The sequence below is a fragment of the Delphinus delphis genome, chromosome 12 (genome assembly GCF_949987515.2).
Source record: "Delphinus delphis chromosome 12, mDelDel1.2, whole genome shotgun sequence".
NCBI classification, from domain to species: Eukaryota; Metazoa; Chordata; class Mammalia; order Artiodactyla; family Delphinidae; genus Delphinus; species Delphinus delphis.
In genome coordinates this window covers 64934741-64951830 of record NC_082694.2, presented here as the reverse complement: position 1 = coordinate 64951830, position 17090 = coordinate 64934741, and the positions used below count along the sequence as shown (strand labels likewise).

Genomic DNA, 17090 nt, shown 5'->3' with positions numbered 1-17090 from the left:
ACACCTAGAGCCCATGCTTCGCAACAAGAAAAACTACTGCAATGAGAAGCCTGCACACCACAACAAAGAGCAGCCCCTGCTCACCGAAACTAGAGAAAGCCCACGCGCAGCAATGAAGACCCAATGCAGCCATAAATAAATAAATAATAAATAAATAAATAAATAATTATTTTCAAGATATTAAGTCATCAAAGTAAGTGGAGAGCTGGTGAATGATGGGTAGGGACCTCACCTTTCATCCCTTATTTTTAAACTCACTAAGGAAGTTAGGTAATCTTGCAATCGATAATAAATATTTAATTTTCCACACATAGCATTGTTTTTCTTTTTTCAGTGCTTCATTCTTTTTTATTGGCGTATAATTGCTTTACAATGTTGTGTTAGTTTCTGTTGTACAATGAAGTAAATCAGCCATATGTGTACATATATCCTCTCCCTCTTGGGCCTCCCTCCCATCCCTTCCCATCCCCTCCCATCCCACCCATCTAGGTTGTAACAGAGCACCAAGCTGAGCTCCCTGTGCTATACCGCAGGTTCCCACTAGCTATCTGTTTTACACATGGTAGTGTATTTATGTCAAACCTAATCTCCCAATTAGCATTATTTTGGATTCTCACAATTCACAGATTGCATGTTTGATGCTGTTCTGAAAATATTGCAAAAAATAAATATGAGGATCCAGCCTGGAGTAGTTATTTCTCTTCTCCTAGGACTTTCAAGTCTTAATGGACTCATTTACAAAATCTCGTGAAAATAGATGTTATATGGCACATTGTGATGAATACGCTTTTAAATGAATTTGTTGTGTGGCTCTATTTTTCTAGAGTCTATGTCACTCTCATACTACTTTCATGGTGTTTATAACTTGTGAGTACCAACTATACTGAAACTTACTATTTTTTGAGTCCACTTTCTTTATTTTTCCTTCTTGCCCACTCTAAGAAGCAGTGTGCATGAAATCACTGGTTTAATATACTAATTGAAATTTTCTTAATACACAATAAAATAGAGAATTATTAAAATAGAAGGCATTTGTCCTTTTATGAACCAAATTTATCTTTTGTACAACCTCAGGCCACACTTTGAGGAAACATATTATAGCTTGTATTTGGGCTTACTTTTTGCCTGGAGTTATATAAGAGTAGTAAATGTAGCAGAGTGAGTATTGACAAAAAAATGCTTGTTGAAAGAACTCATATAATTGTAGACCTGTTAAGGATCTTATCAGTCATCTAGTCCATTTGTGGATAAAGAAACTAATCCTGAAATCCAAATTTCTTGCTCAAGATTATAATTAAGTGGTGGTTCTAGGAAATGAAATAAATAAGATTCCTAACATTAGACTGCTGCCTCAAGGCTATAACTGCCAGCTAATTCTTGTTTTTTGTATTTGTTTTTTTACTGTATGTGTAATTTAATAGTAATTTTTTTACATCTTTATTGGAGTATAATTGCTTTACAATGGTATGTTAGTTTCTGCTTTATAACAAAGTGAATCAGTTATGCATATACATATGTTCCCATATCTCTTCCCTCTTGTGTCTCCCTCCCTCCCACCCTCCCTATCCCATCCCTCTAGGTGGTAACAGAGCACCGAACTGATCTCCCTGTGCTATGCGGCTGCTTCCCACTAGCTATCTGTTTTACGTTTGGTAGTGTATATATGTCCATGCCACTCTCTCGCTTTGTCACAGCTTACCCTTCCCCCTCCCCATATCCTCAAGTCCATTCGCTAGTAGGTCTGTGTCTTTATTCCTGTCTTACTCCTAGGTTCTTCATGACATTTTTTTTTCTTAAATTCCATATATATGTGTTAGCATACGGTATCTGTCTTTCTCTTTCTGACTTACTTCGCTCTGTATGACAGACTCTAGGTCCATCCACCTCATTACAAATAGCTCAATTTCGTTTCTTTTTATGGCTGAGTAATATTCCATTGTATATATGTGCCACATTTTTATCCATTCATCTGTCGATGGACACTTAGGTTGTTTCCATCTCTGGGCTAGTGTAAACAGAGCTGCAATGAACATTTTGGTACATGACTCTTTTTGAATTATGGTTTTCTCAGGGTATATGCCCAGCAGTGGGATTGCTGGATCATATGGTAGTTCTATTTGTAGTTTTTTAAGGAACCTCATACTGTTCTCCATAGTGGCTGTACCAATTCACATTCTCACCAGCAGTGCAAGAGTGTTCCCTTTTCTCCACACCCTCTTCAGCATTTATTGTTTCTAGATATTTTGATGATGGCCATTCTGACTGGTATGAGATGATATCTCATTGTAGTTTTGATTTGCACTTCTCTAATGATTAATGATGTTGAGCATTCTTTCATGTGTTTGTTGGCAATCTGTGTATCTTCTTTGGACAAATGTCTGTTTAGGTCTTCTGCCCATGTTTGGATTGGGTTGTTTGTTTTCTTGTTATTGATCTGCATGAGCTGCTTGTAAATTTTGGAGATTAATCCTTTGTCAGTTGCTTCATTTGCAAATATTTTCTCCCATTCTGAGAGTTGTCTTTTGGTCTTGTTTATGGTTTCCTTTGCTGTGCAAAAGCTTTGAGATTTCATTAGGTCCCATTTGTTTATTTTTGTTTTTATTTCCATTTCTCTAGGAGGTGGGTCAAAAAGGATCTTGCTGTGATTTATGTCATAGAGTGTTCTGCCTATGTTTTCCTCTAAGAGTTTGATAGATTCTGGCCTTACATTTAGGTCTTTAATCCATTTTGAGCTTATTTTTGTGTATGGTGTTAGGGAGTGATCTAATCTCATACTTTTACATGTACTGTCCAGTTTCCCCAGCACCACTTATTGAAGAGGCTGTCCTTTCTCCACTGTACATTCCTGCCTCCTTTATCAAAGATAAGGTGACCATATGTGCGTGGCTTTATCTCTGGACTTTCTATCCTGTTCCATTGATCTATCTTTCTGTTTTTTGGTTTTTTTTGCGGTACACGGGCCTCTCACTGTTGTGGCCACTCCCGTTGCGGAGCACAGGCTCCGGACGCGCAGGCTCAGCAGCCATGGCTCACGGGCCCAGCCGCTCCGCGGCATGCGGGATCCCTCTGGACCAGGGCACGAACCTGTGTTCCCTGCATCGGCAGGCGGGCTCTCAACCACTGCGCCACCAAGGAAGCCCTATCTTTCTGTTTTTGTGCCAGTACCATACTGTCTTGATTACTGTAGCTTTGTAGTATAATCTGAAGTCAGGGAGCCTGATTCCTCCAGCTCCAGTTTTTATTCTCAAGATTGCTTTGGCTATTCGGGGTCTTTTGTGTTTCCATACAAATTGTGAAATTTTTTGTTCTAGTTCTCTGAAAAATGCCAATGGTAGTTTGATAGGGATTACATTGAATCTGTAGATTGCTTAGGGTCGTAGAGTCATTTTCACAATGTTGATTCTTCCAATCCAAGAGCATGGTATATCTCTCCATGTATTTGTATCATCTTTAATTTCTTTCATCAGTGTCTTATAATTTTCTGCATACAGGTCTTTTGTCTCCTTAGGTAGGTTTATTCCTAGATATTTTATTCTTTTTTGTTGCAGTGGCAAATGGGAGTGTTTTCTTGATTTCACTTTCAGATTTTTCATCATTAGTGTATAGGAATGCCAGAGATTTCTGTGCATTAATTTTGTATCCTGCAACTTTACCAAATTCATTGATTAGCTCTAGTAGTTTTCTGGTAGCATCTTTAGGATTCTCTATGTATAGTATCATGTCATCTGCAAACAGTGACAGCTTTACTTCTTCTTTTCCGATTTGGATTCCTTTTATTTCCTTTTCTTCTCTGATTGCTGTGGCTAAAACTTCCAAAACTATGTTGAATAAGAGAGGTGAAAGTGGGCAACCTTGTCTTGTTCCTGATGTTACTGGAAATGCTTTCAGTTTTTCACCATTGAGGATGATGTTGGCTGTGGGTTTGTCCTATATGGCCTTTATTATGTTGAGGAAAGTTCCCACTATGCCTACTTTTTGCAGGGTTTTTATCATAAATGGGTGTTGAATTTTGTCAAAAGCTTTCTCTGTATCTATTGAGATGATCATATGGTTTTTCTCCTTCTGTTTGTTAATATGGTTTATCACATTGATTGGTTTGCATATATTGAACAATCCTTGCATTCCTGGAATAAACCCCACTTGATCATGGTGTATAATACTTTTAATGTGCTGTTGGATTCTGTTTGCTAGTATTTTGTTGAGGATTTTTGCATCTATGTTCATCAGTGATATTGGCCTGTAGTTTTCTCTCTTTGTGACATCTTTGTCTGCTTTCGGTATCAGGGTGATGGTGGCCTCGTAGAATGAGTTTGGGAGTGTTCCTCCCTCTGCTATATTTTGCAAGAGTTTGAGAAGGATAGGTGTTAGTTCTTCTCTAAGTGTTTGATAGAATTCGCCCGTGAAGCTATCTGGTCCTGGGCTTTTGTTTCTTGGAAGATTTTTAGTCACAGTTTCAATTTCAGTGCTTGTGATTGGTCTGCTCATATTTTCTATTTCTTCCTGATTCAGTCTTGGCAGGTTGTGCATTTCTAAGAATTTGTCCATTTCTTCCAGGTTGTCCATTTTATTGGCATAGAGTTGCTTGTAGTAAATCTCATGAACTTTTGTATTTCTGCAGTGTCAGTTGTTACTTCTCCTTTTTCATTTCTAATTCTATTGATTTGAGTATTCTCCCTTATTTTCTTGATGAGACTGGCTGATGGTTTATCAATTTTGTTTATCTTCTCAAAGAACCAGCTTTTAGTTTTATTGATCTTTGCTATCGTTTCCTTCATTTCTTTTTCATTTATTTCTGATCTGATCTTTATGATTTCTTTCCTTCTGCTAACTTTGGGGTTTTTTTGTTCTTCTTTCTCTACTTGCTTTAGGTGCAAGGTTAGGTTGTTTATTGGAGATGTTTCCTGTTTCTTAAGGTAGGATTGTATTCCTATAAACGTCCCTCTTAGAACTGCTTTTGCTGCATCCGATAGGTTTTGGGTCGTCGTGTCTCCATTGTCATTTGTTTCTAGGTACTTTTTAATTTCCTCTTTGATTTCTTCAGTGATCACTTCATTATTAAGTAGTGTATTGTTTAGCCTCCATGTGTTTGTATTTTTTACAGATATTTTCCTGTAATTGATATCTAGTCTCATAGCGTTATGGTCGGAAAAGATACTTGATACAATTTCAATTTTCTTAAATTTACCAAGGCTTGATTTGTGACCCAAGATATGATCTATCCTGGAGAATATTCCATGAGCACTTGAGAAGAATGTGTATTCTGTTGTTTTCGGATCGAATTTCCTATAAATATCAATTAAGTCCATCTTGTTTAATGTATCATTTAAAGCTTGTGTTTCCTTATTTATTTTCATTTTGGATGATCTGTCCATTGGTGAAAGTGGGGTGTTAAAGTCCCCTGCTATGAATGTGTTACTGTCGATTTCCCCTTTTATGGCTGTTGTATTTGCCTTATGTATTGAGGTGCTCCTATGTTGGGTGCATAAGTATTTACAATTGTTATATCTTCTTCTTGGTTCGATCCCTTGATCATTATGTAGTGTCCTTCTTTGTTGCTTCTAATCTTTATTTTAAAGTCTATTTTGTCTGATATGAGAATTGCTACTCCAGCTTTCTTTTGGTTTCCATTTGCATGGAATATCTTTTTCAGTCCCCTCACTTTCAGTCTATATGTGTCTCTAGGTCTGAAGTGGGTCTCTTGTAGACAGCATATATATGGTTCTTGTTTTTGTATCCATTCAGCCAGTCTGTTTCTTTTGGTGGGAGCATTTAATCCATTTACATTTAAGGTAGTTATCAATATGTATGTTCCTATTCCCATTTTCTTAATTGTTTTGGGTTCGTTATTGTAGGTCTTTTCCTTCTCTTGTGTTTCTTGCCTAGAGAAGTTCCTTTAGCATTTGTTGTAAAGCTGGTTTGGTGGTGCTGAACTGTCTCAGCTTTTGCTTGTCTGTAAAGGTTTTAATTTCTCCATCAAATCTGAATGAGATCCTTGCTGGGTAGAGTAATCTTGGTTGTAGGTTTTTCTCCTTCATCACTTTAAATATGTCCTGGTAGTCCCTTCTGGCTTGCAGAGTATCTGCTGAAAGATCAGCTTTTAACCTTATGGGGATTCCCTTGTGTGTTATTTGTTGTTTTTCCCATGCTGCTTTTAATATGTTTTCTTTGTATTTAGTTTTTGACAGTTTGATTAATATGTGTCTTGGCGTGTTTCTCCTTGGAATTATCCTGTATAGGACTCTCTGTGCTTCCTGGACTTGATTAACTGTTTCCTTTACCATATTAGGGAAGTTTTCAATTATAATCTCTTCAAATATTTTCTCCGTCCCTTTCTTTTTCTTCTTCTTCTGGTACCCCTGTAATTCGAATGTTGGTGCGTTTAATGTTGTCCCAGAGGTCTCTGAGACTGTCCTCAGTTCTTTTCATTCTTTTTCTTTATTCTGCTCTGCAGTAGTTATTTCCACTATTTTATCTTCCAGGTCACTTATCCATTCTTCTGCCTCAGTTATTCTGCTATTGATCCCATCTAGAGTATTTTTAATTTCATTTATTGTGTTGTTCATCGTTGTTTGTTTCATCTTTAGTTCTTCTAGGTCCTTGTTAAATGTTTCTTGCATTTTGTCTATTCTACTTCCAAGATTTTGGATCATCTTTACTATCATTATTCTCAATTCTTTTTCAGGTAGACTGCCTATTTCCTCTTCATTTTTTAGGTCTGGTGGGTTTTTATTTTGCTCCTTCATCTGCTGTGTATTTTTCTGTCTTCTCATTTTGCTTATCTTACTGTGTTTAGGGTCTCCTTTTCGCAGGCTGCAGGTTTGTAGTTCCCGTTGTTTTTGGTGTCTGTCCCCAGAGGCTAAGGTTGGTTCAGTGGGTTGTGTAGGCTTCCTGGTGGAGGGGACTAGTGCCTGTGTTCCTGTGGATGAGGCTGGATCTTGTCTTTCTGGTGGGCAGGTCCACGTCTGGTGGTGTGTTTTGGGGGGTCTGTGGACTTATTATGATTTTAGGCAGCCTCTCTGTTAATGGGTGGGGTTGTGTTCCTGTCTTGCTAGTTGTTTGGCATAGAGTGTCCAGCACTGTAGCTTGCTGGTCGTTGAGTGAAGCTGGGTGCTGGTGTTGAGATGGAGATCTCTGGGAGATTTTTGCCGTTAGGTATTATGTGGAGGTGGGAGGTCTCTTGTGGACCAGTGTCCTGAAGTTGGCTCTCCCACCTCAGAGGCACAGCACTGACTCCTGGCTGCAGCACCAAGATCCTTTCAGCCACACGGCTCAGAATAAAAGGAGAAGAAAAGAAAGAAAGAAACAAAGAAAGGAGGAAAGAAAGGAAGAAAGAAAGAAGAAGGAAGGAAGGAAGGGAAAGAAAGAAAAAGGAAGGAAGGAAGGGGATAAAATAAAATAAAGTAAGATAAAATAAAATATAGTTATTAAAATAAAAAATAATTATTTAGCAAAAAAAAATTTTTTAAAGAAAAAAAAAACGAACAAAAAAAACCGGACGGATAGAACCCTAGGACCAATGGTGAAAGCAAAGCTATACAGACAGAATCTCACACAGAAGCATACACATACACACTCACAAAAAGAGGAAAAGGGGAAAAAATGATGTTGCTCTCAAAGTCCACCTCCTCAATTTGGGATGATTCCTTGTCTATTCATGTATTCCACAGATGCAGGGTATATCGAGTTGATTGTGGAGCTTCTATCGGCTGCTTCTGAGGCTGGTGGGAGAGATTTCCCTTTCTCTTCTTTGTTCTCACTGCTCCTGGGGCTCAGCTTTGGATTTGGCCCTCCCTCTGTGTGTAGGTCACCAGAGGGTGTCTGTTCTTCGCTCAGACAGGATGGGGTTAAAGGAGCAGCTGCTTCAGGGACTCTGGCTCCCTCAGGCCAGAGGGAGGGAGGGAGGAGTGCGGATGCGGGGGCGAGCCTGCGGCGGCAGAGGCCGGTGGGACGTTGCAACAGCTTGAGGCGCCCTGTGCGTTCTCCCGGGGAAGTTGTCTCTGGATCACGGGACCCTGGCAGTGGCGGGATGCACAGGCTCTCCGGAAGAGGGGTGTGGATAGTGACCTGTGCTTGCACAATGGCTTCTGGGTGGTGGCAGCAGCAGCCTTAGCGTCTTATGCCCGTCTCTGGGGTCCGCGCTGTTAGCCGCGGCTTGCGCCCGTCTCGGGGCTCCTTTAAGCAGCGCTCTTAATCCCCTCTCCTCACGCACCAGGAAACAAAGAGGGGAGCAAAAGTGTCTTGCCTCTTTGGCAGGTCCTGACTTTTCCCTGGACTCCCTCCCGGTTAGCCGTGGTGCACTAACCCTTTCAGGCTGTGTTCACGCCGCCAACCCCAGTCCTCTCCCTGCGCTCCGGCCGAAGCCCAAGCCTCAGCTCCCAGCCCCGCCCGCCCCGGCGGGTGAGCAGACAAGCCTCTCGGGCTGGTGAGTGCTGGTCGGCACCGATCCTCTGTGCGGGAATCTCTCCGTTTTGCCCTCCGCACCCCTGTTGCTGCGCTCCCCACCACGGCTCCGAAGCTTTCCCCCTCCGCCACCCGCAGTCTCTGCCCGCGAAGAGGCTTCCTAGTGTGTGGAAAGTTTTCCTCCTTCACGGCTCCCTCCCACTGGTGCAGGTCCCGTCCCTATTTTTTTGTCTCTGTTTATTCTTTTTTCTTTTGCCCTACCCAGGTACGTGGGGAGTTTCTTACCTTTTGGGATGTCTGAGGTCTTCTGCCAGCGTTCCCTTGATGTTCTGTAGGAGTTGCTCCACGTGTAGATGTATTTCTGGTGTATCTGCTAGTGTTGGAGGGTATCCTGCAGTGGCGGGGGGTGGCTGTGGCTCACCGTGGAGACAAGGACACTGGCAGCAGAAGTTCTGGGAAGTACTCCTTGGCATGAGCCCTCCAGGAGTCCGCCATTAGTCCCAGCAAAGAGCCTCCAGCTAATTCTTAAGTATGGAGTTTAGTATTTATTCAGTGGTATGCTTCTTAGGGTACAAAAATATATCTAAAATTAGAGAGGTAGTAAGTAAATATTTGGACTGTGCTAGAAGGCACTCAGCTTCTACTCTACCCATAACTTTAGGGAACATATCTAAAGTGGAAAGTGAGATCAAACAGCATATGACTTTACATTTTGGCATATTTCCATGGTAGCGCCATATGTTAGAAAAAACTGGAATTTCAAAATTGAATAACCTAACCTTGGGAGGGGCAGAAACCTTAGTAAATGTACTAAATTGGGGCTTGAGGAAGGACAGCATTTGAGGTAGAGCCAGACCTCAGGGTTTGGACCATTTGTGTGTCTCCACACCTGCCAATTTGACCGTTTTTATAATTCTAGTTCAGATTCTAATGCAGAAAGGGAATATGATTGTTCTAGCTCAGCTTTTCACAGTAGACCCATAAAATGGATCGTGGTAAGCCGTGAATGGGTCAGACTTACTTCATAAAGCATCTCCATTGTGCAACAAATCAGCTTTATTCATAATTCTCCACAGTGGGGCGCTTGCATGGACCACGGTGGGGACATTGTTAGGCTAGATTGGAAAGTTGGGTATGACAGGCATCATGACGAACTTATTCATTGTTTAGTGTGCTAGAATTTTTATTTCATCATAGAAACACGGAATCATAATTAAGTCACCGAACACTAAAAATGGCTTTAAGGAGATAAAAAATGTTTTAAATATATGCTTGAGTTAATTTCTTCTCAGAATTACCTAAAGCAAGTACTTTAACCCTTGTTCATTCATGAAGTCATGGACTTGGAAAGGACATTGAAAAAACTCTTGTCCATCTCCCTGCCATCAAATAGGACTATGTTTTAAATACTTTAAAAGTAATTTTTTAAAATCACAAATATTAAACTTTGAAACAAGTTGAAACTGTAAGAAGAATATAAAATAAAATGTACCTTCCGACCCCAAAGCAGTACATTTCAAAGTATATCACAGTGATCTGTCTACATACTTTTCTCAAAAATTTTACAACGAAAGTATATATTCTTCTGTCCTATTTCATAGACCTCTTTCATATCCTGTCCAGCTTATTTGTCAGCATTTTTCTGAGCTCTTGTGTTTTTTTCTTAATTTTTGAATTTAATTTTATTTATTTTTTTATACAGCAGGTTCTTATTAGTCATCCATTTTATACACATCAGCGGGTAGATGTCAATCCCAATTGCCCAATTCATCCCACCCCCACCCCCACCCCCCGCCGCTTTCCCCCCTTGGTGTCCATACATTTGTTCTCTACATCTGTGTCTCAATTTCTGCCCTGCAAACCGGTTCATCTGTAGAGCTCTTATGTTTATTTTGTTATCTTGCTGCTTAATAATAGCATTTTCTTTCAGTTTTATAGAAGAATGTGACTGTTCTCTAATTTTAAAAGGTTCTACCTACTAGTAAAATTTCCATGAATTTCTAAATATGTTAGCTTGAACATTTGCTTTTTTAAAAGTTTTTGAACTTACCTCTTTAAGTAATAATCTTATAAAGCCAATTCTTTTTTTTTTCATGTAGAATCTTTAATTTGATGAACCCTTAGCTCCATTATATCACACATTCCCTACCCCATCCTCCCAGTGTAGTATATCATTGCTGAGGTTAAATCAATATTCATTTCTTGTAAATGTTAAGTACCACGCTGAGTAGGATAGTGTGGTTTTTTTTCCCTTGTATAGGTTTTTTTTTCCCCCTAAATAATTGTGTTACTTTTTTGCTTAGTTTTCATCTTACCAATTGTCAAACCAATTTGAAAATTCATTAGCTCAGTTGTTTTTTTTCTTGGAACCCCTTTGTCTGGAACCACCTTTTTCTGTTCCATTCGACCAGTTGTTCTTATTTCATAGCTGTTCTATAATCTTGCTTCACCATCATCATGGAACTTTTCTTTGTCTTTCAATTTTAATGGATCTCTGGGTTTTTTGGATTCCTTATTTTCTCTTTCATGGTTTATTTTCTCATTTTGATGGCATACATCCTCCTGTAAGTTCCTGAGAAAGGGTTATGTGAGACAATATTTTGAGATTTCACATATCTGAAAATATATTTAATCTGCTGTCTTCCCTTGTTGATAATTTGATTAGATGTCAAGATTTAGGTTGAAACTGTAATGGTGGATATGTGACACAAATAGTGAACCCTAATGTAAAATATGGACTTAGGTTAATAGTATTATATCACTGTTCATCAGCTGTATTAACATATCACTATTCATCAGCTGTATTAAATGTACTATACTAATGCAAGATGTTAATAATAGGGGAAATGGGGGAAGTGAGGAGTTATCTGGAAACTCTCTATACTTTCCATTAAATTTTCTGTAAACCTAAAACCACTCAAAAAAATATTCCGTCTTTAATATCAGCCGCTTCATATGGTTCAACTTAAAAGTACATACACTTTCACTATTAAGTAAAGTGTTATCAGTCGGGTGCTTCACCCTTCATTCCTGCCATGCCTGGTGTCCCAGAGTTTGGAGACTCTGGTTAAATTTCTCTCCTTTGGTTGTGGAAGAGAAGTACTTGCCGGCGTGCTCTTGGTGGGGGCAAGAGCATGGGTTCCATTGTTCTTCATACAGATTTTCAATCAGTTCCCCTGTTTTTGGCCAGCTACCTTACTGCTGCTTTCTCTGGTACCTGGTGCCTCCAGTTCCTGAGATGTTCCAGGGTTTTTTGTTCACATCAGCTTGCTCCTTGTATCTAGGTATCCCTTCACAAGCTGGCACTTAGGTTTTAGCTCCTTCAACTCCGTTAAATAATTTACCACACTTTATCAGCTCTCCATGTACAAAAATTTGTGTCCTCTGTTGTCTCCTTTTGTATTTTTTGTTTTGTTTTGAAGATTTGTATCTTTTTTATTCATTTACTATTATTTGGTGAGATTTCTAAAGGAAGTAGAGAGGCATACTATGTTCAATATGTCTTGTTTAACCAATCTGCTTTCATTTTGATCAATAAGGGTTTGGTTTTAATTCATTTTGTTTTCTTCTGTTTTTAATAATTATTCTAATTTATTGGTTATGTGTTCTCTTTAGAGCTCTGGGCAGCTCTCTTTGGGAGGATGCTATTGAAAGATGGTGCTTTTTAGATAACAAATAATACTTAAAATGTCTGGAAAAATTGTCTCCAGAATCATGGTTGTGAACTAAAGTGTGTATTTTTAAGTTGTTCACAGGGCTTAGAGCTCCTGCCAGAGGACTGTTACTCTTTGGTCCACCTGGAAATGGGAAAACAATGCTGGTAAGAATTCTTTTTATTTTTATTTTTTAAACTTAAAAAAATATATATTTATTTATTTGGTTGTGCTGGGTCTTAGTTGCAGCATGTGTGCTCCTTAGTTGTGGCATGCGAACTCTTAGTTGTGGCATGCATGTGGGATCTAGTTCCCTGACCAGGGATTGAATCCGGGCCCCTTGCATTGGGATTGCAGAGTCTTAACCACTGGGCCACCAGGGAAGTCCCAAGAATTTTTTTTTTTTTTTTTTTTGCGGTACGCTGGCCTCGCACTGTTGTGGCCTCTCCTGTTGCGGAGCACAGGCTTCGGACGCGCAGGCTCAGCGGCCATGGCTCATGGGCCTAGCCGCTCCGCGGCGTGTGGGATCTTCCCGGACTGGGGCACGAACCCATGTCCCCTGCATCGGCAGGTGGAATCTCAACCACTGCGCCACCAGGGAAGCCCCCCAAGAATTCTTTTTACATGTGCATGTTCTGTTGAGATATTTGGGAGATAATATGAAAAAAGAAACTTTTCATTGTCCCTGAGTCTATTATTTATGACTTGCCTTTGCTATAATATACTTTTTTTTATGGCCACACTGCGTGGCTTGCAGGATCTTAGTTCCCTGACCAGGGATTGAACCCAGGGCCACAGCAGTGAAAACGCCAAGTCCTAACCTCTGAACCACCAGGGAACTCCCAATTTTTAAACTAGTTTTTAATGACGAAGTAGGTGGAAACCCACATACGTTATCTTCCATAGTAGTTTGGGGCTGGCTAAATTTAATAGTGTAATTTTCATTATTTTCCCAAGTTAAATAATAAAATTTTACTGTAGAAGAGCTTACCTTACTATATTGAGTATCTTCCTAATCTTTGATTTTTTTTTTTACTATTGTAACAGGTTTATTTAAATAAAATAATCAGCATGATACAGATTTCTTTCTTTTTTTTTAAATTGAGGCATAATTGACATACAACAGATTTTTTTTTTCTGTGTCCTTTTGCCAGAAGTTTTTGGTAGGATTTGGATATCTTTCTCCTGCATAGCTCTCCTAGAGGGAAAACATAAATAGGGAAAGAGTAACTTTTTCCGTTAGCTGTTTGTATTTCTCCAAGCAGTTATCTTCTATAACTAGGAAGAGAATAATACCCTCTTTTTTTTTTTTTCTTTAACCTCTCCCTGTCACTTCTCTCTTAGAGAAAAAGAGAGTGGAAAGAAGCATAGCTCTTCCTAGAGCTTTTCCTCATTGCTGAGAAGAAAACACATTGATTGCCATATGTTGAGAATTGTGTCATGGCTTATATTTTTAGGAAATCTTTTCTAGAACTTAAATTGATCAGATGTGGTTATCTTTTTAAAGCAGTTGAACTAATATTTACCCTTGTGATTTTTAAAGGCTAAAGCAGTAGCTGCAGAATCTAGTGCAACCTTCTTTAATATAAGTGCTGCAAGTTTAACTTCAAAATACGTGAGTATTCTTTTTTCCAGTATTGTCATGTTCTAAGTTACTGTCTAAACGTTACTGTGTTAAGTATAAATGGTAAGAACATTACACCAAAATGTTTTTATTTGAGTTTTATATCTATTATTTAGATATGCTGAATATCACTCTTCAAAGTAGAAAGTTATGTGCATTTGCTAGGTTCTTTTAAAATTGAAATTATTCTGTTAAATACTGTATTTGTTTGCTAGGGCTGTGTATTAAAGTACCACAAACTGGCTGGCTTGAACAATAGAAATTTATTGTATTGTATTTTGGAGGCTAGAAGTCCAAATCAGGTATTGGCAGGGGTCTTAATTTTGTAAAGTAATTAAAAATAACTATAAAATGATACTTTTCCTGGTTAAATTTTACTTCCTGTGTGAAATTTTATACGTAAAATTGTTATTAAAGTAGGTTTACCCATATTATGCACATACTATAACAGAAAGCATTGTCTTGGAAGCTAGGAGGTAGGGATTCCAGCCTAACTTTTACATGCCAAGCTGGCCTTAAGAAATATCACTTTAGACTTTACTTCATTTATTTTTTAAAAATATAAACCAGGTTCTATTTATTAAATACATAGATCTTCTTTCAAATTCATGTACAAGATTTGTTAGCAGTTATGAATAAGTCTTACTATATTTACTTCACTTATAAAGTGTTGATGTCATAAGAGGTGATCTCTTGCAGTTCCTTCCGGCTCTGAGAATATTTGTTTTGAAGATTCTAATTCTGGGGTCTTTCCTTTTTTCTTTTATTTAATTTTCAATAAAAAGAATAGATGCCACCTAGAGAACAAAATAGTTTTTGCAGTAGATTACCACAAACCTCATGACTCTTTCGTTAGATGCTTTGGTGCATAGAATGGCTTTAGTATAGTATTTCAGCCCCTGGGAATGTCTTAAGGAGTGTTCATAGACCTCCTAGAAATACTTTGATATTTATTGACAGTGATATTGTGAGAATGGGTTTTCACGGTGTTCTCAATAGAGCAAGTTTTATTTAGAGCATTTTCCAACTTACCTGCTTCTATAAATATACCCTGCAACCTAGGGCTTAAGAATACGTGCCGCATCTCTCTCTTCTCTAGTATTCCCTCTTTCTCAGTAGTTATATCCCAATAGCTATTCCATTCTCAAGTCTTAGGAATGCAGAGTGAAACAAGACAGAGATATTTGTCATTTTTTAAAGTACTCACCAGACCGTCTTAAATAATAAATAAGTAGTCTATTTTCTAAAATTATAAGGGACAATTCAGGAACACTCCCATACCCCCATTCCTTAAACCAAATCTTTGGTTGTTGCAAAGAAAGGAAATTAAATTCCTAGGTTCTAGACTTTTAATAGTGAAATTTAAAAAGCTGGAATAATCTTGCATTTTATGGGTATAACAGTGTATATAATGCCTTGTTTTAGGTGGGAGAAGGAGAGAAATTGGTGAGAGCTCTTTTTGCTGTGGCTCGAGAACTTCAACCTTCTATAATTTTTATAGGTAAGAACATGTTTTCCAACAACTTAGTTGAGCATTTGTAAAATTCCCTTTTCCAAATGTGAGGGATATGATGGGAAAGATTATTCAGAAGTAAAAAGTTTTTTTAATTTATTTTTTATTGAAGTATAGTTGCAGAAGTAAAAAGTTTTAAAGAAGCACAAAGTTAAAAACTGTCTAATAAATTGAGTAGGACCCATTATATTAATAACCTAAGTGGTAAACTAGAGATCCTTTTATTTCCTCTAGATGAAGTTGATAGCCTTTTGTGTGAAAGAAGAGAAGGAGAACACGATGCTAGTAGACGTCTAAAAACTGAATTTCTAATAGAATTTGATGGTGTAAGTATTGATTATGGTATTTTTAATGTGGTAGCATTTTAGGGTATTTTCCTATTGAATGGCCCAAATTAGAAATAAATATCTTTATTATGTTTTTCTTTGTTATTTATCTAAAAGTATTGAAAAAAAAAAATTTGGCTTATAGGTACAATCTGCTGGAGATGACAGAGTGCTTGTAATGGGTGCAACTAACAGGCCACAAGAGCTTGATGAGGCTGTTCTCAGGTAGGGAGATTTATGTAGAAACGCACACATTTATTACAGATGTATTTACTCACGTGTTCATCTGACGTATTTCTTGTTTCCTTCTCTCTCAATTTTAAGACTAAATTCATTATTTTCCTCTCTATATCCATCTTCTGGTCTCTTGTTACCAACTGAAGATTTTGAGGACAGGACCAGCATGATATCAGGAAAACTATTTTTAACTTTATGGTTTTAGGGAAATTACTTATTTCTTCTGGGTTGGATTAAAGTATCAAAACACCAAAACTGATTTTTACCCTCTTTTACTGGGCTTCATGAGAAGCTGATAAAGCACAGCTCATGGGAGCCATATGCTCTCTTCTCCTGTGTTTGATCAAATGTATTCCCTTTCTACTGGGAGGATAGTTTGGCTCAGCATAAAATTCTTGGATCTCCCGTTCTTTTCCTGAGGAATTTATAACATTGCCCCATTGTTTCTAGGATTGGATGTTGCAGTGTGAAAGTCTGAAGCCAGCCTGCTTTTATTCACATTTATGGGTTAATCCAGTAGGGTTAGTGTCTAATCTCCTTTCTAATACTACTACTACTACTTTTGTAGCCTTTGTTTCTGTGGTGGTTTTTGTTTTCTTTTTTATTGGTTTCCTGATCTCTGCAAACCCATTTTTCATCTTCTGTTGTCTACTTCTTTGAGCCTTTGTATGTCATTTCCTTGAGCCTTTATATCTCACTGAGCTCTTATTTCATAGGAGCCTTTTTCTTTTCATCAAATTACTTTATTTCTTGGAAAGATATTTGGTCACAATTTTAATTTGCTTTAAGGCAAAATCCTCTTGTGCGTGTTCTTCATTTTATCTGTTTTATGTTTAATGTATTCTTTCCCCTCTTTTTTTTGGCACTGTTTTTTAAAATCAGTCCTATGCTTTTGTCTCTTTTGCTTATTAATTTTATTTGAATAAGGGGAGTTTTCTTGGAAAACCTAATTTGGAAGGATATTGTAGAAGAGGTAGAAAAGTAAGATAGCAACCATGTATCTTGAGTTGTCCTATGAATACCCTGGACTGGTGGGCAGTCTCCCTGACTCACAACAAAGCCGTACCTGATAAAGAAGTATACGTGTATATAAATAAGCGATTGGGTTGATTTAGTCTTCTTCAACTGAAAAAGATTGGTCATTGCAAAACAGCTTGTCATCTTGGCAGACTGATTGATGTCGTCTTACAAAGATGATGTATCTTTGAGTTTCTTTGTTCAGACTCATCTTCCTTGCCATTCCCTTGCTACTGACTAGGGTCACATGATCTGCAGAGCCAGTCCTCACATGTTTGTTTAAATATGGGGAGGTAGTTTTATTATCCCTCAGAGTGTGC

The 17090-nt window shown here is 38.2% G+C and overlaps 1 protein-coding gene across 2 annotated transcripts in view; it reads left to right on the top strand.

The window, feature by feature from the left end:
• SPAST (spastin) overlaps positions 1 to 17090 on the top strand; it is a 64155-nt gene that overhangs the window by 32979 nt on the left and 14086 nt on the right. For both annotated transcript variants that reach the window (XM_060026866.1, XM_060026865.1), the window contains exons 8-12: positions 12146 to 12220; positions 13597 to 13668; positions 15103 to 15178; positions 15425 to 15516; positions 15662 to 15741. In XM_060026866.1, coding sequence (XP_059882849.1) covers positions 12146 to 12220; positions 13597 to 13668; positions 15103 to 15178; positions 15425 to 15516; positions 15662 to 15741 — 395 coding nt within the window. The remainder of the gene's footprint in view (positions 1 to 12145; positions 12221 to 13596; positions 13669 to 15102; positions 15179 to 15424; positions 15517 to 15661; positions 15742 to 17090) is intronic.